Here is a 22592-nt window from a genome sequence, read left to right as displayed (position 1 = left end):
ACTAGGTAGGTAAAGTTAAGAACTGCGACCCCTACACAAAACCAACCGCTACCAGAATAGGAACTAGGTTAGGTTAGGTTAAGAACTGCGACCCCTACACAAAACGAACCGCTACCACAAAAGTAGGTTAGGTTAGGTTAGAATTGCGTCCATTACACAAAACAAACCACTACCAGAATACTAGGTTAGGTTAGGTTGGAATTGTAACCCCTACATAAAATGAAAGGAAAAAAGTTTAGATTAGGTAAAGAAAACACAATTTACAAAGAAAATTTTATATATGTATTTTTAAATTAGGTAAACATTGGATGTTTTTTTAAGATTCAAATTAGAAGCCAACGCACGCAAAAATTCGTCTTCTTTGTATTCTTCTTTTCGGTAGAGTATATATGTTATCAATTTTTTTTGCTGCGCGATATATATTTTCTTCTTGTTTTCTGGTAGTTGCCCATTCATATATGATTCTATATTTCCTAGAACAATTTTTGATTCAGCTAATAATTCATGAGCCAAACAATAGAATCCTGGCTTCATTTTATTTATAATGCAATTCATCCAAACCTTTCTCATTATTATACCGAATAATGCTTATATAATAATACTTGTATAATAAATGAGCATTATATCACATGATCGTTATAATAAATGAGTGTTATATCAAAAGATAATTATATAAAATGATATTAGTCATTTTAATAATATACCATATATATATTATACAAAATGAGTTATTATATTTTCTGAAATTATATTAAATGTTGTTATATCTACAGAAAATATATTAATTATTTTTATATCGATCATTACACACCCACTCTCATCAGCCACTTCAATCTTAATCATAGGCTCCACTGAAAAAGACAGGTAAAACATAGCTTAGCAATTTCAAGGGTGCATTCCTGAGCTTAAATCAAGTAACTTTCTCAAAGACACCAATATTCTAATTAACTCCATTTCGGAGATAATCAATAATTTATTTTTTCCTATAAGGCCTCTACAAGCGTGTACACTTGCCTTAGGTTTACATATTGATTAGTGTTTAGAATGAGTTCATACATTTGCTACTACACTTAAGTACAATCTCGGACGATCGATGTTCGAAATGACACAGATTTCAATTGTTTGGTTGAGTTAAATGTAATGCCCGTGTTACAACAACGCTATATGCTACATTTAATTACGTTTTAAACTTATTTTTTTTTTATAAAAAAAGAAAAATTTTTTTTTTTTAAATTAACTATGCCATTTACTTTTCTTAAACGTACTGAACCATACCCCGAAGTTAACGGAATTCAATAAAATCACGATGTATAAAGTAAAACACAAAAAAAGATTCAAGCAAGCAAAAGAAAAAAGGAAAACAAATAACGATGATTATCCTAACCAATTAGGACTAAGACTAGTTTATAGGATTGAAATGTCTGTTTTTAGGTACAAAACAAACAAATATAACATGTTGCAAAAAACAGTAGGTATAATGTACAGTAGCCGCACAGAGGTTTCATATTACATTACTTTTTAGGGTTCCGTATCCAAAGGGTAAAAACGGGACCCTATTACTAAGACTCCACTGTTCGTCTGTCTGTCACCAGGCTGTATCTCATGAACCGTGATAGCTAGACAGTTGAAATCTTCACAGATGATGTATTTCTGTCGCTGCTATAACAACAAATACTAAAAAGTAAGGAACCCTCGGTGGGCGAGTCCGATGCGCACTTGTCCGGTTTTTCAGTCTCTATTTCAACAATTCAAAAATGGATTTGCCTTGGCAAGTTTCGATGTGGCGGGAGGATATGCTAACCTTTGGCAAGCAGTGCTGCCTCCAGCTCTGCCTGGCTGCGCTGCACTTGCAGCTTGAAGTCACAAGCGTCTCGCAGGCGGCCCACACATGTCAAGCAGATCACATGTGAGACGTCTCCATCAACTGATAGCTAGATGGAAGGTTGAAGATTGACTCTAATTAGATGAATTATAAATGAGTCACCTAACTTTAAAATCAGATAAATAAATAAATATTTCCTGAGAGGGTATAGTGGTATGCAGATTTGAAGTTGAGCAACTCAAATTTATAGTTGTACATTGGCCATAATTGACCGAAAAAAGATAAAATTAGCACTTAGGCTGAAAAGCAAACAATATTCGGTCTCAGACTGTATAGCAAGAGATCTAAGGTCCACCACCTTGCATTTTGGAGACAAAGCAAACCGCTTGGAACAGGTGTTCCTGGGGGTGATCTGAGCTGATTAAGCCCGGTTGCCGAGAGGTCCCCCCCAGCAGGTGGGCAGGGGAGGGGGGGGGAAAAGTGCCTCCGGCGCGCCTCACTCTAAATTTTATATCTGCATACATCTAGCAACTATATCAAGTTTGGTGTCTTTTTCGTATAATTCGAGGATGGAGAATTCATTTCTGTGACTAAACTTTCACTCACCCATACAAAAAAATCGAGAAATTCAAAATTAAAAAAAATCTTTACACTTTTTTTTTCGAAAATCCTCTACAAAATTAAAACTACTAGGATTTGCTCTAGAAAAAAAATACCTGTCAATAGCCTAGTTATCCTTATATATAGAATAGTAAACTTCTCAATCATTTTTCTTTTATAACTCTGTAAAAAAAATGATTTATGTCGCGCGGCGTACCTGCATTGTAAGAGCAGTATGCAGCTTTTAGGATTTTTAAGTATGTTTTGATGGTTTCTTATAAGTTTTTATGCTTCTTGTTGTAGATTACATTAATATATTACTTCTGGACGTGATATATATGCAAATATAAATGAAATATATAAATAATAATAATAAGTGGCAGCACAATTCCAACAAGCCCTCGAGCTTGGTTCTCTCCCACCTTCCTTAACAACTGGTGTCACCTTCCTGCTCTTCAAGTCCGGTAGTACCACGGAAGCAAAAAACTACAGACACATCACATGCTTGCCTACACTCTACAAGCTCCTTACATCCATTTTGAGAGCAAAAATCAATGCGCACATTGTCGCAAACAATATTTTGGCTTCCGCTCAAAATGGATGTAGGGTTGGGTCCCGTGGTACTAAACAGCTCCTCCTCATAGACATGCAGATGCAGCTTTGAGAGCCTTCCTAAGCGCGTGTATGAGGCAGTGGACCACAGTCCTTCGTCAACCAGGAGGCGGGGATGACCGTTCTGGCCCGCAGGATTTTATAAGGATTGAGCGAGGCATCTTTCAGGGTGACAGTCTGAGTCCCCTGTGGTTCTGCCTAGCTCTGAATCCCCTCATGAACCTCACCCTGCTGAAAGATTTGGGACTAGGTTGCCGGCTTCGGAGAGAGGGTGAAGTCATTTCTCACCTTTTGTACATGGATGACCTCAAATTATTTGCACCAAATAGCCAAGACTTGTTGGACCTACTGAAAACTACCGAAGTCTTCAGTAGTGCCATCAACATGGAGTTTGGTGTCGATAAATGTGCGGTTATACATGTAGAGCGGGGGAGGGTTGTAAATTCAACAAATTTACAACTCTCTGAGACAATGGCTTTCAGATCTATCTCTGAATCACAAACCTATAAATACCTTGGTATGTAACAGTCGCTGGGTATTGAGGACGGGGTATTAGCCGTATTAGACGGTCGGTGAAGGAGCACTTTTTCAGTCGGCTCACAAAAGTCCTTAACAGTCTTTTGTCAGGAGGCAACAAAGTGCGTGCCTTCAACACCTGGGTAATGCCCCTACTCACATACTTCTTTGGCATACTAAGGTGGACTCAGACCGAACTGGACGCCCTAGATCGGAGGGTCCGATCACTGCTCACCGCACATCGCATGCTACACCCACACTTGTCAGTTATAAGATTGTACATCCCACGGAAGTGTGGAGGCCGAGGCTTCCTAAACGCCAAGGATCTCCACAACCGCGAGGTGTACAATCTCAGGAATTATTTCCTTAACAACGAGTGTGGGATGCATCGTGATGTGGTGGCAGTTGACAGGAACCTCACGCCGCTCTCCTTGGCAAACGAGAACTGGCGCAAACCTGTGGTACTTTATACTGCGGATCGCAAGGCGGCATGGGAGAGTAAGGTGCTACACGGGCGGTTCTACAAGGCCCTCACGGGACCCGATGTGGACCTGCTCGCGTCGGTGAACTGGTTACGATTCGGGGACCTCTTCGGAGAAACCGAGGGTTTTGCCTGTGCAATTGCGGACGAAGTAATGATGACGAACAACTATCGGAAATATATCCTGAGGGATGGTACGGTCGACATTTGTCGGGCATGCAGCCGTCCCGGAGAGTCACTCAGGCATATTATTTCCGGTTGCTCTCATCTTGCTAACGGCGAGTACTTGCACAGACATAATCTCGTAGCCAGGATTATTCACCAGCAGCTTGCTCTTCTATATGGTCTTGTGGACCGCGAAGTACCGTACTACAAGTATTTACCTGCGCCTGTTCTCGAGAATGGTCGTGCCACGCTCTATTGGGATCGATCTATCATCACTGACAGGACTATTGTAGCCAATAAGCCTGACATTGTGATAATAGATCGATCGCAACGTCGGGCCGTGCTCGTTGACATCACCATCCCCCATGATGAGAATCTCGTGAAGGCCGAGAAGGACAAGTCCAGTAAGTACCTAGACTTGGCTCACGAGATAACCGCCATGTGGGATGTTGATTCGACGATCATTGTCCCGATAGTCGTTTCAGTGAACGGTCTAATAGCGAAGAGTCTCGACCAACATCTTGAGAGACTCTCGCTAGGTGGTTGGATCAAGGGCCAGAAGGCGCCAGATGCAGAAGGCGGTGATCTTGGACACGGCGCGGATAGTCCGCCGGTTCCTCTCTCTGCGGCCCTGACCACCGGCAGCTTGGGCCTTGCCCCGCTGCTGGCGGCACCCTAGGTTAGGTTTTTTATAATGTGTTTATTATTTTTTATTGTTTTCTGTTTTTATATTTTACTTTTATATTCATATTATAAAATAAAAAAACCTAACTTTTAAGATGGAAGATAAATAAAGTGAATAATAATAAAATGCTTTATTGCACACTACAAAAGAAATATTACAAAAGTATGAACAGGTACAAAAATGTAGGTAACAACAGGCGGACTTATCGCTAAATAGCGATCTCTTCCAGACAACCTTCAGATAATGAGACGGCGGAAAAGATTCAAGTTAACGGAAGTTAAATAAAGATGTTGGGAACTAATACCAACTGTCCCTGAGCGCGAGCGCCGCTGCACTGCACCGAATTCACCTCCGTTTAGATACACTACACGCAAATTTATTATAATTTTTATGTATACATAGATAAGTATCTCAAAAGACGTAGAAGATAAGGTCACAATAACTAAATAAAAATTTGATCTGTCGTGAACTATCCAGTAGGTAGACAACTCATTCTGCATAGGATAATCCAATATTCAGTTATATCGTACTTATTTTAAATTCCTTTATTGTTTTAAATATTTACTTTCTGTACCTACTTGCGTTATGCTGAATAATGTTTTGAAGTGAATGCGTGTCTAAACTAAATGCGTGTAGGTATACCTACTTCAGCACGGTCCGCCGTGCGACACAAAACATTTTTTTAAATACAATTGTTAGTCAAAAATGGTTGATAAGTTTATTATTCTATATAGTAGTATAACTGGGCTATTCACATGTATTTTTTTTAGAGCAAATCCTCATAGTTTTAATTTTGTAGAGGATTTAAAAAAAAAAGTGTTAAGATTTTTTTTGAATTTTGAATTTCTCGATTTTTTTGTATGGGTGAGTGAATGTTTAGTCACAGAAATGAATTCTCCATCCTCGAATTATACGAAAAAGACACCAAACTTGATATAGTTGCTAGATGTATGCAGATATAAAATTTAGAGTGAGGCGCGCCGGAGGCACTTTTCCCCCCCCCCCTCCCCTGCCCACCTGCTAGGGGGGACCTCTCGGCAACCGGGCGAAATCAGCTCAGATCACCCCCAGGAACACCTGTTTCAAGCGGTTTGCTTTGTCTCCAAAATGCAAGGTCCTCTTAGAAAACGGGATCTAAGATCTGGTACTAGTAATCATTCTCATCAAATAAGTATCATGTCACCAGAACACATTTAGCATTGTACATAGGAGCAGTGAGCATCACGGGAGATGCTTTCGGTGGTACACCATTTCGGAGATAATCAATAATTTATTTTTTCCTATAAGGCCTCTACAAGCGTGTACACTTGCCTTAGGGCCGGTTTACATATTGATTAGTGTTTAGAATGAGTTCATACATTTGCTACTACACTTAAGTACAATCTCGGACGATCGATGTTCGAAATGACACAGATTTCAATTGTTTGGTTGAGTTAAATGTAATGCCCGTGTTACAACAACGCTATATGCTACATTGAATTACTTTTTAAACTTATTTTTTTTTTGTAAAAAAAGAAAATATTTTTTTTTGAAAATTAACTGCCATTTACTTTTCTTAAACGTACTGAACCATACCCCGAAGTTAACGGAATTCAATAAAATCACGATGTATAAAGTAAAACACAAAAAATGATTCAAGCAAGCAAAAGAAAAAAGGAAAACAAATAACGATGATTATTCTAACCAATTAGGACTAAGACTAGTTTATAGGATTGAAATGTCTGTTTTTAGGTACAAAACAAACAAATATAACATGTTGCAAAAAACAGTAGGTATAAAGTACAGTAGCCGCACAGAGGTTTCATATTACATTACTTTTTAGGGTTCCGTATCCAAAGGGTAAAAACGGGACCCTATTACTAAGACTCCACTGTTCGTCTGTCTGTCACCAGAGTGTATCTCATGAACTGTGATAGCTAGACAGTTGAAATTTTCACAGATGATGTGTTTCTGTTGCTGCTATAACAACAAATACTAAAAAGTACGGAACCCTCGGTGGGCGAGTCCGATGCGCACTTGTCCAGTTTTTCAGTCTCTATTTCAACAATTCAAAAATGGATTTGCCTTGGCAAGTTTCGATGTGGCGGGAGGATATGCTAACCTTTGGCAAGCAGTGCTGCCTCCAGCTCTGCCTGGCTGTGCTGCACTTGCAGCTTGACGTCGCTAGCGTCTCGCAGGCGGCCCACACATGTCAAGCAGATCCCACGTGAGACGTCTCCATCAACTGATAACTAGATGGAAGGTTGAAGATTGACTCTAATTAGATGAATTAATAATAAATAGTGAGAGGGTAGAGTGGTATGCGAGTTTGAAGTTGAGCAACTCAAATATATGGTTGTACATTGGCCATAATTGACCGAAAAAAGATAAAATTAGCATTTAGGCTGAAAAGCAAACCATATTCGGACTCAAGACTGTAGTCATTCTCATCAAATAAGTATCATGTCACCAGAACACATTTAGCATTGTACATAGGAGCAGTGAGCATCACGGGAGATGCTTTCGGTGGTACACCCGTATCTTATATGAACTTTATATTATACCGTTTTTAGGGTTCCGTACCCAAAGGGTAAAAACGGGACCCTATTACTAAGACTCCACTGTCCGTCCGTCCGTCCGTCCGTCTGTTCCCAGGCTGTATCTCACGAACCGTGATAGCTAGACTGATACTGATACTGATACTGATACTAGGGGTAACTCCAGCCTCCTGCAGCAAGGACTAGGAAGAGAAGACTACAGGGGGGAGGCGTAGTTGAGGCAAATAGCCCTGTAAGCTCGTATGACTCTGCTGATTCAACCTAAACGGCATCGAGTCAGTGGAGGTGTCAGCGTCACCTCACACCGGCTAAGCCTCAAACGCGAAATCAAACAAAGTACGCGCGCAAACCAGCTTATTACGCAACAACCCCTGCCACCCCTCCGTAGGCGCCCGCAGCCTGCCCGAGACACCGGAGCACCCAGTAGATAGGACTGGAGTGTAGGGTTTGCAGTCAGGATAGTAGGAGAGACGGGAAATTTTGAGCCGACCCGAATACAGGCATCGTGAAGTCAGCATGGGGTAGATAGATACTATACTTGGTGTGTAATAAATACTTGGTTGTGAGGGAATATTACTGCTTTTTCTTCCTGTCTTCATGTCTTCTTCTTCATCTTGTCTTTATTACGTAATCTCTGATCTAATCAAAGCGTGCTAGGTCACTTGGGGCTCCGTATTAGATATCCTACCGCTAGTGCCGCCACCGTTTTCCGTTTCCTCTGGCTCTGATTCCGTGTCCGTTTCCGGTTATTTGTATTTTTTTTTCAGCTTTTTTTGGCTGCTTCTGTTTTCAGATATGTACTCCCAATAGGATCGGGGTCGGTTAGTAAGTATAGTGTCGAATGTCGTGGTTAAGTGAGTCCTCCCACGTATATATCGGGCGTCCCTCCTTCCTCTCTTTCTCTTTATATTCCAGAGCTGCGTGGAGTGCTGCGTTTTCTTGCGATAATGAAGAAGGCAGGTAGTGGTCATTACGTTTCTTGATCGACGACCAAGTATGTGCTTGCGTAGCGTACGGTGAGCTTCGGTAAGGTGGACGAAGGATTTTGTCCTGTTGTATAAGTGTAGTGTAGCACAGGTAGCGCAGCTTGTAGATATAGGAATTTCTAGGGGGACCTTTTTTTTCCCAGGAGGCACGAGTAAGTAATATCTACCGGTTGGTATAATGGTTGACGTTTGTTATATTATTACTCAGTAGGCACAAAAAGAAAATCACAACTTGCGAGGTCCTTTACTTTATATAAAATAATAATAAAGATAGTAGTTTAATCACGCTAGGACATACAAAACTGGATTTTAGCACTGCACAACACAGACACTTCTAACACAATAAAACCGCAAAAACACAGAGTTTGCACATCAGCATATTACATATTTACTTCGAGCATGAGAAAATTGCACTATCACTTTGATTTAAAAAAAAACACACACAAACGAAACAATTCAATAAAAATTACAGAAAGATATATTAATAGAGTTTCACTTGAATTGATTGTTAAACCTGAATATTATTTGGTAGTTAGGGCTAAAGACCCATGACACCCTCTTCCCGTTCCGGTATCTTAACTTCATATTTCTCAATGCAAATATTCCATTTACGGTTATACTTGGTAGGTATCTCTTAGTTTGCAATTCATATATCGACGATATAAATATATAAAACAATTATATGGTATTATTTTGAAGTCTCTACCAGCATACCTGTTACATTCCTTCAATTCCTCGCGCCCCGGCGTGGTCGTGGTGAAAGTAGCCGTGCCTCGTACCCTTTTTTTTGGCATTTATTGCAACTGCACATGTTGTGATGGGCTGTAAGACCCTTGAAGCCGGATAGTATAAAAAATAATTCTGAAGCGGTGTCCGCCATTACTTCTGCGGGCCTTTGTATTTTGATTCGTTTCTTTGAGCCGACTGTCTTGCGTATTTTGCTCGCCTTTTACAACCCTTTACAATCGCCCAGTATGTCTCGCTGTACATTGAAATCAGTGGGTTCCGTAAGAGGTCCCTTCTTTCCCTTTTTAAGCTACACCCACCTACAGGCATAGGCATCTTTCTTACTCAATTACCTCTATCCTAACCCAGTCCAGTTGTTAGGAATAAAATAAAGTTGCCGCTATAGGTATACAGTAGGCACATGAGACCGCCACGACATTATCTGAAGTAACAACTTCCACCAACCAAACTCGTGCGAAGGAAAAAAAATTGTGTACAAGCAGCGTCCCTCGTGAGTCGTGACGCATGTTAATTTAGAACAAAATTGGAATGGTATTGTAACGACGAAATTAACATAGAGTTTGTTTTATCAACTTGCATCTTTCGGTATACTAGTATGTAGTTGCCTGTTTTGGGGCAATATTGAAGGTAATCGTCTACATTTGCTCGTAAAGAGACAGCAACATACAGGTACTCAACATAGTTCAAGTATTGCTTGTACTGCTACCCTGCTTAAAACAGACAATGCAATTATACAGAGATTCAATCCACATGAGCATGTTATTTGGAGGTAAAATGGAAATCTCTCACCAGGTAACTCGTACTCATGTCTCGACTTCGCTGAGGTTTACTTCGGCGTATGCGCAGTGATTATACACATTTTAAAATAAAAAAAAATACGTTAAACCCGCATTTATCGGGATGAGATATTTTAATACAAATGAATAGAATCATAGAATCGAAAACGAAACACACAAAACGCGCGCGGTCATTTATATACAAAAAAAAAAAGGTACGGTCCGGCCCGGCCCGCACACCTGGCAACAAAATGGTATAGCGTACACCCTTGTAAAACACCCCGGGACGCGTCCGACCTCGGTGACGGTCAAAACAAAACTCCCTCACGAACCGTGATAGCTAGACAGTTGAAATTTTCACAGATGATGTATTTCTGTTGCCGCTATAACAACAAATACTAAAAACAGAATAAAATAAAGATTTAAGTGGGGCTCTCATACTCCCGAAGTTAAGCAACGTCGGGTGGGGTCAGTACTTGGATGGGTGACCGTTTTTTTGCTTGTTTTGCTCTATTTTTTGTTGATGGTGCGGAACCCTCCGTGCGCGACTCGCACTTGGCCGGTTTTTTTATTAATTAATTACATCCTGCTACAAGTAATAAACCAAGTTGCATTTACATGTAGATCAAAGCACTCCTTGAGCATGTGGGAATATATCTCTGTTTTGCCGAGATGTGCGTACGACGTCGCCAGGTCCTTGTCCGGAGGGCAACGCAGGCAGCAGCGACATGAGTTCATCACTTCCATCACTGTGACCACACTAATAAACCAGTGTAACAAAAATTATGACTGTGTCGTGTTTATTCAATACAACCAAGAGAGAAAAACAAAGAGAGTATAATTGGAAATTCGGAATGAAACCGAATTTACCAAATTAACCAAAACAAGAACCAAGCGGGCGATCGAGACAGAGACCAATTATTTTTTTAACGAAATGACATATACGTTCAAAAACCTGTGTAATATTTTAGAACAATGTTCAATCATTTCTGATACGGAAATTATTTTCGTGTACTTAGTAAGCGTAGAAAAAACCATAAAACATTATAAATTATCGTCGCAATGCACTACTAATCTAAAAATGGTCTATTGGTTTATTATTTATTAATCTTGCTTAGTTACAATTATATGGATATAAGATGATTTCACTTTTGTTGATATGAATTGGACGAAAGAATAACTTCATGTGTTGCTCTGTAAACAAAGTTTTATTTTTTATACTACAAGATTTAATGTTAACCTACAATGTATGTACTATTACAAAAAATACCGACCTGTAAACAAAGAAACGACATTTAAAGTTTATTCCTGCTTTAGTCACTCCTTTCTCAATAACAAATAACAATTATAACGACGATTATTTAAAGCGGCATTGCAATCTCTCTAACCTCACTTTCCACCTTTGACGTATGACATGACATTGACAAGTCAAAGCAAAGTGTGGCCACATTTAAAAAGGTAAACGATATCGTTTATTTTTTTACATCTCCCCCCCTAGAAGGAGAAATTTTTTTATATAAAATTTTCGCTACTAAACTACTCCTCTTCTTCTTGTATCCTATGACATGGAATTAATTTTGTAATATGAAAGAAGTTGGATTCTGTTTTTCTGTGTCCTGTATCTACCTTAAATATTGAATTTGAGATTTTTTCAATGATCACATATGGTCCAATTCTGAGTTCATCCAATTTCCTCCTGTTCAGTTTATTTCCATTTTCAACATACACCATGTCACCTGCACTCAATTCAAAGAGTTTTCTATCTTTGTCAAATAACTTCTTATTGTAGTTATGTGATCTTCTTGTGTTTTCTAATGCTGTTTCCCTGTCCTTGATCCAGTCACTAAGCGATTTTTCCTCCTTTAGTTCCTTTGGTAATAATGTGACATCTGTACCGTTTAGAAGATAACTAGGAGAGAAACGGGTCACTGAATGGTTGGTCTGATTATAGTTCTTTACACATTCGTGAGCTACTGTTGTCCAAGCTCTTTTGTTGCCTTTCTCATTCATTCTGCACCTTATTTTATTCACCAAAGTCTGATTCAGTCTCTCGTTCAATCCATTTGAGAAAGGTGAGTCTACTGCTGTAAATATCAAAGGTATATTGTTGCTTCTCAAAAAATCTTTAAACTCCTTCGAATTGATTCCTGGATACTGGTCTGTAAGAATCATACCAATATCCTCTGTATCTGATATAGTTTTAATTAGCTTTATGAAGTCATTGGCATTTTGGGTTTTTGAAGTAGAAATGAATGCGTATCTAGAGAAGTGGTCGACTAACAGGTGCAGATATTTCTTTGAAGATCTTGAACCACCAAAACCTCCAATAGTGTCTATAGACATGATTTCGAATGGTTTGGTAGCTGGGCCCAGCTGTGACATAAATCCATATTTATTGTGTCCTCTCGACTTATTTTTAATGCAAACTTCACAGTCGGTGCACACTGATTTTATGTTTTGTATCAAGTTTTTAGCTGCATAAAACGGGCCAATCGTCTTCTGCATTTGTCCTATTCCAATATGACCTAGGTCAGCATGTATAGATTTCATAAGTTTTACACTAAATTCCTCTGATAAAATAATTTTTCCTCTTCTTCTACCCATTTTTAAGTATACATTGTGTCTTTCAATTAATTTTCCTCTTTTATTCTGTACTTCTGGATTTTCCTTCTGATCCCTTACAATGTCGTTGAGACTTATTAAATTTACTATCTTCAATTGTTCCTCAGTATTTTCATTAGGTTCTAATACAGGATTTCTGCTTAAGCAGTCGGCTTCTAAGTTTTCCTTCCCCGGAGAATATTTTATTTTAAAATCATACTGTGACAGGTAATAAGTTAAATCACCTAGTTCCTCATCGGTTCTTGATTTCAAATTCATGTTTTCTAGTGGTTTGTGGTCTGAATATACTGTAAATGATTTACCTATTAACCAGTATTGCCAATATCGTACCGCTTCCTTGATGGCTAAACATTCTAAATATATTGCTTTTTTCTTCTTCTGAGCTTGATTTAATTTCTTTGAAAAATAGGCTACGGGTTTTTCTTTACCATCAGGCTGTATTTGTTTTAAAATTGCACCAACGCCTTCTAATGAAGCATCTGTGTAAATTTGTATCGGCAAATTTTCATCGAATATTTCCAAAACTGGTTGAGAACATAAGAGATTCTTTATCTTTTCAAATGCATCTTGGCATTCAGCGGTCCATATGAATTTCTGGTTCTTTCTTAATAGATTATGCAATGGGTCTAGTATTATTGCACTCTTCGGAATATACTCATGGTAAAAGTTAATTTTCCCTAGGAACTGTCTTATATTTTTCTGCGTTCTAGGAATAGGGAAATTCTTTATTGAGGTCAAGTTATCTTTCAATGGCTTAACTGAATTGTTTTGTATTATATGACCCAAATATTTTACTAAGTCAGATGCAAATGTGCACTTCGTAAATTTTAATCTGAAGCCCTCCGTCTTGATTGCTTCCAGCAACTTTGTTAAATGTTCAATGTGTTCGGTGAACGTTCTGGAAAATATAAGGATATCATCAATGTAATTAACTGCAAAGTCCGTAAGCTTATATTTCCTCAATATGTTGCTTAAAATTCTTTGGAAGATTGCTGGCGAGGTCTTCAACCCAAAAGGCAGGCAGGTCCATTGAAAGTGTCCATCCTGGGTTACAAATCCTGTTTTCTTTCTGTCCTCAATCCGTAAAGGAATAGACCAAAACGCTGAGTTGATATCAAGTGTCGAAAAAAATTTACAATTCCTAGTCTTCGTCATAAGGTCTTCGATCAGTGGGAAGGGCTGAGCTTGTGGTACTACTATTTTATTTAAGTCCCTAAAGTCAATACATAATCTTGATTTTTTATTCTCCTCTCTTTTAAATGCCAATGTGACCGGTGCAGCAAATGGACTATAGGATTCCTCTATTAACTTATTATCTAGTAACTTTCCAATTTGCTCTTCTATCTCTTTTTTATCTTCCATGGTACATCTGTATGGCCTCTTGCTGCAATATTTATCCACCAACAAGTCTATTCTGGCTTCATACCCATTTACAGTCCCAACATCATATTTATGCCTTGCAAACACTGAGTTATATTTATTGATCAATGTATTTATTTCAGACTGTTGCTCCTTGTTCAAATGATCAATTTTTATCTTAAAATCCTCCTCCTTTATATGCTCATTAAAATTGACATAATATTCTTTTGTTGTGTTCTCATCATTCCCAGGAACTTTTGATTGGTTATGATTTATTTCTTCATTTGAGACTTCCACTTTCTCATTATCTTTTATGTTTGTACCCAGTACCTGATGTATATCCAAATTCTCATCTTGAGTTAATCGGAATATTTTTATTAGGTCCAAGCCAATCAGAAAATCATGCTTGAAATATTGTTCATCCACAATGGATATATCAACATTCTCTTCTTTGTTAAAGATTTTTATTTTTAGGTTGGTCAAACCGTCAGTTTTTTTAACACCACCAACTGTTACTAAATTTTCTTCATTTAATTCGTTTCCTCTCCCTTTTAGGCTTAAGAGCTTAGAATTTATAATGGAAACAACTGAGCCTGGGTCATAGACTGCATTTATCAGATGTTTATCATTAATTAGTAATTTGACCTTTATCAGTGGTGTTAGTATTCGTTTTTTGGAACTGATTCATTTAACTCTGCTTCTATCAATGCATTATTAACATGTTTAATGAAGTTTTTCTTCACTTTGTCATCTTCTTTTGTACGAAACCAACATGCAGTCTCAGCGTGATAGCGGGTGCCTTTGTTTAACCCTTCACAAATTTTGCATGGCTTTAGTTCCTCATTCCTGAAATTTGTTCTTGAGGGTCCATATTTCTTCTTAAATATGTAGCTTTTTTTGGTAACCATATGCTCATACTTGCTTACTTCATTGAACAACTCAACTGTGTCCTTCAACGCTTCTCTATCAATTTTGTTTAATATGTACTCCGGCAAACCCACTGCGATAAGATCCACCAATGTACCAGAATCAATTGACTTCCTCATATCGAGTAAAAGCTTTTCCTTTTTTATAGCATAATCCAACAGTGAGCCATCCTTATATTTATACAGTAATGCATATGTAACTGGGCTCCACCCTTTGTTGACAAATGATTCACAAAATTTTTTCCTCCACTCAGACCATTCTGCATTCATAGTCAGTTTTACAATCATGGAACTGTACCAATCTGCACAACTTTTATCCATAAAGAGCCTAAGAACTTCTATCTTTTTTTCATCCGATATCTGGTAACGCTCACATTCCTTTTCAAAAATGTCCATCCATTGAGCTGCATTCGAATGTTTGCTAGTAAACTTCTCGATCACAAACTTATCCGCAATATTCTTCAAGCTCTGTTGTTTACTTTCCTGTGTACTTTCTATTAACTTTGCTAATAAGTTTTCTAAGGTATTGGCCCCTTTTGTGCCGGCAGCAGTGGGTGCGGTAGAAGCACATTGGTCCTGATTCAATTCTTCCAGGTATCTGTCTGCAAACTGCACATTACCGTCCTCATCCATATAAATTTGCTCTAGTTCCTCGGTTAGCGAGATCCAGATTCTCCTTGTCTGGTACCTTTTTGATAAACTATTCTTTACTTTACTATATGCCGCTGTTTTTATCAATTCTTTGTGATGACCAACTGACTGTAGTCCGTCCGGTAATGCATAACTCTTGTTGTCCTCGGTGGTTATTGAGGTTATACAACAGACATTTGTTTTTTCGTCACTTCCAGGTAGTATTGTGAATTCAAAACGAAGCTTCGTCATCTTTCTTCGAAACCCGTAACTAGAAATGTCGTTTTATAAGATGATTTCACTTTTGTTGATATGAATTGGACGAAAGAATAACTTCATGTGTTGCTCTGTAAACAAAGTTTTATTTTTTATACTACAAGATTTAATGTTAACCTACAATGTATGTACTATTACAAAAAATACCGACCTGTAAACAAAGAAACGACATTTAAAGTTTATTCCTGCTTTAGTCACTCCTTTCTCAATAACAAATAACAATTATAACGACGATTATTTAAAGCGGCATTGCAATCTCTCTAACCTCACTTTCCACCTTTGACGTATGACATGACATTGACAAGTCAAAGCAAAGTGTGGCCACATTTAAAAAGGTAAACGATATCGTTTATTTTTTTACATGGATATATTTGATATCGAAACGCACCGCATTTAACTGTCAGTCACTGTCAAGAGTGTCAATCTATCCTGTCAATTAGACTTGGTTTGGTTGGTGCATGCTCAGAATTTTACGTTGCTCGGTGTTTACTTGCTTTACTTGTTTACTCTTCCGATTCGATAAAATCTACATTCATGTTTTATTTGTACCTATAATATTTAACGTAAAATCGGTATCTGCAAGTCTAAAGTATTAGTTTAGGTTGAGGCCACCTAGCTTGAGCGGCAATGGACGTGGTAAAGTCATGTCGCTGTTGCCTGCGGTGCCCTCCGGACAAGGACCTGGCGACGCCGTACGCACATCTCGGCACAACGGAGATATATGTCGACATGCTCGAAGAGTGCTTCGATGTACATGTAAGTATATTTAGGTATATTAGGTAGGTCATACAAAAAATTGGCTGTTTATTGGTAATTTATTTTTAATGCTGCAAACTTAATGTTGGCAACTGATCATTCAGCATACTTTTTAACCTTTCAAACTTATAGTTAACACTGGATGCAAATGTCTCGCGAGGGATTTGCTTGACATGTGTGAGCCGCCTGCGAGACGCGAGTGACTTCAAGCTGCAAGTGCAACGCAGCCAGACAGAGCTGCAGGCAGCGCTGCTGGTTGAAGGTTAGCTTCAAGTTAAAGTTAACTTTTTCCCCATGCATTCCCTCAATGCTAAGGATCGTCATATCAAGTACTTCTGTTGAAGACCAGCGGGCACAGCATGGTTCCATTTTTATCGCTTGTCACTATGCCCGTAACTTACACACTTACCTACATACTAGTTAGAACGCGACAGGCATGGTGACAAGCGATAAAAATGCGACTGTGCTACCGCGTCAGATTTATCCATATCGGGTGTTCCAGAAAGTATAAGCGCAACTTTGCAATGCTGCAACTAACTAAATAAAGAAATAAATAAAATAAATAATTAAATAAGCATTATAGGACATTCTTACACAGATTGACCAAGTCCCACAGTAAGCTCAAGAAGGCTTGTGTTGTGGGTACTCAGACTAGTGATGGGCGAGTCGAGTTATCTGATTCGAATAATTCGAATCAACCTACAGACTAGTTAATTAGAATCAAGACTATTGGCAATTTGAATCAACTCGACCATTAAACTCTGCAGTAGGTTGGTATCCGATCCGCTAACTCGGCGTATGAATCGCCAATTCGCCAACTCTCCGAGCCGAGTCAACGCAATCACACTGCTACTAAGTCCATTAAAAAAGAAACCTTAATTCCATGGCCCGAAGGTTCTTTTTACAACAACTGCCACTTGATTCGCCATCCCAACTAGAGTTCACTGCTAGTAGTGTTTTTGTATGTTATTGACGTGTACATTTACACCGTATTAAACGAATTGAATTGAAGTATGGCCATTTAAAAATAAACCTTAATTCCGTGCCCTGAAGGTTCTTTTTATAACAACTGCCGCTTGACTCCGCTCCGCGCCTGTGCCCGTGACCTTGTGGCGAACCATCGAGTCGAGTCAACACGAGTTTCAACTCGAATCAGCGGCCGAAACAATTCGAATGATTCGAATTGAAAAAAAGTGGACTTGTCACATCGCTAACTCAGACAACGATATATGTATATAATATATAAATACTTAAATACATAGAAAACATCCATGACTCAGGAACAAACATCTGTGTCATCACGTGTTATTTATAGAAGTGTAGTGTTTACAGTAATGAGGTTGGCGGGTAGAAGTATTTTACAGATGGCGCCAGCATAGCTTGCCCTGTCAATCCTTAGAATTGTGTCACATACTTGTTAATTTTTGGAATTTTATGGTCTGTAATGCCAGCCCTTTACTAAGCCAAATCTCATAGAACAAAACTAGGGAAAGGGGCAAGCTATTATGGCGCCGTCTATGCAAACCTTTGACAGTTGCCAACCCTATTTTTGAAGTGAAAACTTCTTTAGCGGCGCTGTGAACTTTTTGAGGTGGGGAAAAAGTGTTAAACTCGAGACAGATCACATGACCTGTCGAAAAACTGTTACATGTAATGTCATTGAGTTTTTCTTTTTAGGGTTCCGTAGCCAAATGGCAAAAAACGGAACCCTTATAGATTCGTCATGTCTGTCTGTCTGTCTGTCCGTCTGTCCGTCTGTCTGTCCGTCCGTATGTCACAGCCACTTTTCTCCGAAACTATAAGAACTATACTGTTGAAACTTGGTAAGTAGATGTATTCTGTGAACCGCATTAAGATTTTCACACAAAAATAGAAAAAAAACAATAAATTTTTGGGGTTCCCCATACTTCGAACTGAAACTCAAAAATTTTTTTTTCATCAAACCCATACGTGTGGGGTATCTATGGATAGGTCTTCAAAAATGATATTGAGGTTCCTAATATCATTTTTTTCTAAACTGAATAGTTTGCGCGAGAGACACTTCCAAAGTGGTAAAATGTGTGTCCCCCCCCCTGTAACTTCTAAAATAAGAGAATGATAAAACTAAAAAAAATATATGATGTACATTACCATGTAAACTTCCACCGAAAATTGGTTTGAACGAGATCTAGTAAGTAGTTTTTTTTATACGTCATAAATCGCCTAAATACGGAACCCTTCATGGGCGAGTCCGACTCGCACTTGGCCGCTTTTTGATTTAAATGTCATCTAGTGAGTTTCGCTCTAACTGGTATTAATATTTAATATAACTCAAATAATTAACGCTAACGCTAGATGGCGTTAACCTCAATTATACATAGTGCTGCAGACATTTTGCAATAGTGATTGAGTAACTCAATTTGAGTTTTCACTTCTGCCGGCACTCCGTGAGTGCAACCCGTTGTTTTTTAATGGCTTTCCCCTCTTGTGTGTTTTGGCAGGAGGGATTTTGTCAATGACGACCTCATTGTAATGAACCCCTTTTTTTCAGGGTCTAGTTCAGTGGAGCCCTTCGTTAAGTCGGAGATCTCTGATGATGGTGTCACCGAGGACTCTGTTTTTGATGTGTCAAGTAAGTACTATAAAATATTTAGAATAGAAACATAAAATGACTTACACAGTTTTTGAGCAGTCAACTACATAGATAATAATTATAACAGCAGACTGTATACACAATTATAAAATAGATAGATATAAACCGCATTTTAAACATATTATAATTCTAAATTGCCATTTTGTTTACAATTTTGCGAAAGTTGCCAGTGCCAAAGTTGCCAATAACTAAGCCAAATCTGTTTTTTTTTCTGTTACCGATTTAAGATGATGTACCTATGTCCTATGTAAAAAGTTCCTTATTCAGTTATCTTTACAACCCTCAATTACTTAGTTTATGTATTAGTATTTAAACTTAAAATGATATTAAGACAAGCAGTTAATAGGTAATTGAGGCTGGTAGCGCGTTTATAAATAAAGCTATTAGTGATTTAATGCTATTCAAGGGCGTACTTTTTAGTATTTGTTGTTATAGCGGCAACAGAAATACATCATCGGTGAAAATTTTAACTGTCTAGCTATTACGGTTCATGAGATACAGCCTGGTGACAGACAGACAGACGGACTGTGGAGTCTTAGTAATAGGGTCCCGTTTTTTACCCTTTATGTACGGAACCCTAAAAACTAGGCCAAGGACCTTTTAGCCCCAATCAGCTTACCATATGACAGCTCTTAATGTTTTTATTTTGTTTCAGTTGAAGACTTTTTAATCAAGTCAGAGCCGCCATATGATGAGATGAAGGATGAGTTGTCAGAGACAGGTAAGTGTGGATAATAGGCTGATGATGATGATTAGAATTAGCACTAGGATCTTCTTAAAACCATATAGCACTAGCCTTTAACCTTTTGGACGCCAATTACCGATATATCCGCATCGTAGGTTCAACGCCAAAGACCGATTAATCGGTCACAGACCATAGAGCAACATCGACAGTACGTGCATATACATAAAGTTCAACTTCAGTTTTGACACTTAAATGAGATGTGGCGTCTGAGTGACAGCTTTTGTGTTTGACACGGCGTGGAAAAGGTTAAACGCTTGGACGACCATGATAAAGAAAAAAGCCCATACGTTCCCCAACCTTCCCTAATGTTGCCCTGTTTGTGTCTAGACGTTGAGCGGCCCCCTTTCGAGATCGCCATGGCCAGTTCCGGTAGAGAGAAACCATACACCCGCGAAGAATGTCACAAGGGCTTCAAAAAGAAGTGTGTTGTAAAGAAAGACATGCAAGAAACGCACTTATTGTCCGAAACTTCGTGTGATTCAATAATGACCCAGGAAAAAAACAATAGTGATTCTTGTCGTTCCACAATACATAAGAAAAAAGAACATGGTGTTGAGAATTTGACGCGGAAGGCTAAATTAAAACGCCGCAAAGTAAAAAAACTTCTAAATTGTAATCATTGTAGTTACACCAGTCCGGATAAAAGTAGAATACTCCAACATCAGACGATACACACAGTAAAAAGCCTTTTAAATTGTAATCATTGCAGTTACACAAGTTCGTTTAAAGGAAGAATGCTTCGACATCAAAGGAGACACACAGACGTAAAGCCTTTTTTGTGCAACAATTGTGCTTATCAATGCAATTCGAAAAAACACTTGCAAATTCATCTGATGATACACACTGGCGAAAAGCCTTTTAACTGCAGCATTTGTGACTTTAAATGTAGACGAAAAGCAGAATTACGATTACATGAGATGATACATAGCGGTGAAAAACCTTATCAATGCAGGCAATGTGATTACAAGTGTACTAGTAAATGTCATTTACGAAGACACGAGGGTATACATCCTGGAATGAAAAATAAATCGCATAAATGTACTTATTGTGACTATCAAACCCATGATAAGTCACATTTGAACCGTCACCTGAAGATACATACAGGTGATATGCCTTTTAAATGTGACTTTTGCGATTATCAGTGTCGAGAAAAAGAGCACTTGCGTTATCACCAAACTAAACATACGGGTGAAAAACCCCATAAATGTAGCTATTGTGACTTTAGATGTACTCGGAAATCAGATTTACCGGCTCACGAGCGTATACACACTGGTGAAAAGCCTTACAAGTGTGAACACTGCAGCTATACGTGTCGGCAGAAACATGTTTTCATTCTGGTAAACAATGAGAAACTTTACAAATGTAATTAGTAAAGCTACGCGGGTTGATATTCAAAAGCATGTTTTACATGGAGACAAAGTCGAATCAACCTGATTGAATACCTTAGGGTAGTGCTCGCAGATTTAAAGCACTGGGTAAAGCAGTTATGTTAAGTAACAGTAATCTCATTACTAGTGTTTCGATATTAGGAGGACCAATAATTACGATTTTGGTCTACCGCGTACTTATTTTTATAAATTAAATTATGCCATAACAGTAACTGTTCCTAATAAAAATAAGTTTATATGTTGAATATATCTAGTTATATCTAAAATTTGGTGTGTTATTTACTACGTTTTGTTCGTATTTCCAAGTATAAAAAGCTAAAAATAAATAGAGAAGACTGCTAGTTTTACTACAATGCTGCGTGCTCATTATTATTAAGATTTTAGGGTATATAGATGTTCCGAATAATTTTGATTTCACGTTTATTTAAGAGTCGCCCAAGTCGCTCCTATAAAAATCGGCCCATTCAGTACAACCGAAGTTCGAACCACGATTTTGGATCACCACCCACATATGAAAGCAAATATTTCCGTTCTCCGTGCGGAAAGCGTCAACTTTCAGCACGCTGTTCTAACAAAGTTGCCACTTTCCGGCTTCGTCGAACATAAAAATGTCACATGTGACCTGAGACATTCCTTACTTTACTTGACGACCGGTCTGGCCTAGTGGGTAGTGACCCTGCCTGCTAAGCCGATGGTCCTGGGTTCGAATCCCGGTAAGGGCATTTATTTGTGTGATAAACACTAATATTTGTTCCGGAGTCATGGATGTTTTCTATGTATATAAGTATGTATTTATCTATATACGTATGTATATCGTCGCCTAGCACCCATAGTACAAGCTTTGCTTAGTTTGGGGCTAGGTTGATCTGTGTAAGATGTCCCCCAATATTTATTTATTTATTTATTTATTTACTGCGCTAGGTATGTAATATACCTACTATAAGTCATAAGCGTATTTAGTTGGTAACTAGCGACCCGCCCCGGCTTCGCACGGGTTAACAAATTACACATAAACCTTCCTCTTGAATCACTATCTATTAAAAAAACCGCATCAAAATCCGTTGCGTAGTTTTAAAGATCTAAGCATACCTGGGGCAGACAGCGGGAAGCGACTTTGTTTTATACTATGTAGTGATTCAAACATCTCATTTGGTCAATGTATTGGCTTATGGCCTAAAATGCTAAATAAATGAAGCAAGGCAAAACAATAAACTTTTTGCAATAATTTAATCAGGACAAGTAATACGTAACTCTCCATAATACATAAATAATTTTAACAATTCAATTGATTACACCATCATCTTATTAATTATTTTACATCCCTTAATTTA

General features: G+C 38.3%; 2 protein-coding genes across 2 annotated transcripts; one reads left to right on the top strand and one right to left on the bottom strand.

The window, feature by feature from the left end:
- Nucleotides 1-464: 464 nt before the first annotated feature.
- Nucleotides 465-10759, bottom strand: LOC134658203 (uncharacterized). The gene is made up of 4 exons (XM_063513811.1): nt 10546-10759; nt 1802-1931; nt 808-851; nt 465-473 (listed from the first exon to the last, which is right to left on the bottom strand). The coding sequence occupies exons 1-4, from the start codon at nt 10672-10674 to the stop codon at nt 465-467; spliced, it is 312 nt and encodes a 103-aa protein (XP_063369881.1). The 5' UTR covers nt 10675-10759.
- A 5450-nt stretch (nt 10760-16209) lies between these two features.
- LOC134658202 (zinc finger protein 28-like) lies at nt 16210-21243 on the top strand. Its single transcript, XM_063513810.1, has 4 exons — nt 16210-16496; nt 16629-16758; nt 19784-19849; nt 20201-21243. The coding sequence occupies exons 1-4, from the start codon at nt 16368-16370 to the stop codon at nt 21241-21243; spliced, it is 1368 nt and encodes a 455-aa protein (XP_063369880.1). The 5' UTR covers nt 16210-16367.
- Nucleotides 21244-22592: the final 1349 nt, after the last annotated feature.

The sequence above is a fragment of the Cydia amplana genome, chromosome 21 (assembly GCF_948474715.1).
Source record: "Cydia amplana chromosome 21, ilCydAmpl1.1, whole genome shotgun sequence".
NCBI lineage: Eukaryota > Metazoa > Arthropoda > Insecta > Lepidoptera > Tortricidae > Cydia > Cydia amplana.
Note: the sequence above shows the minus strand (reverse complement) of the source record. Positions and strands in the feature narration are given on the sequence as shown.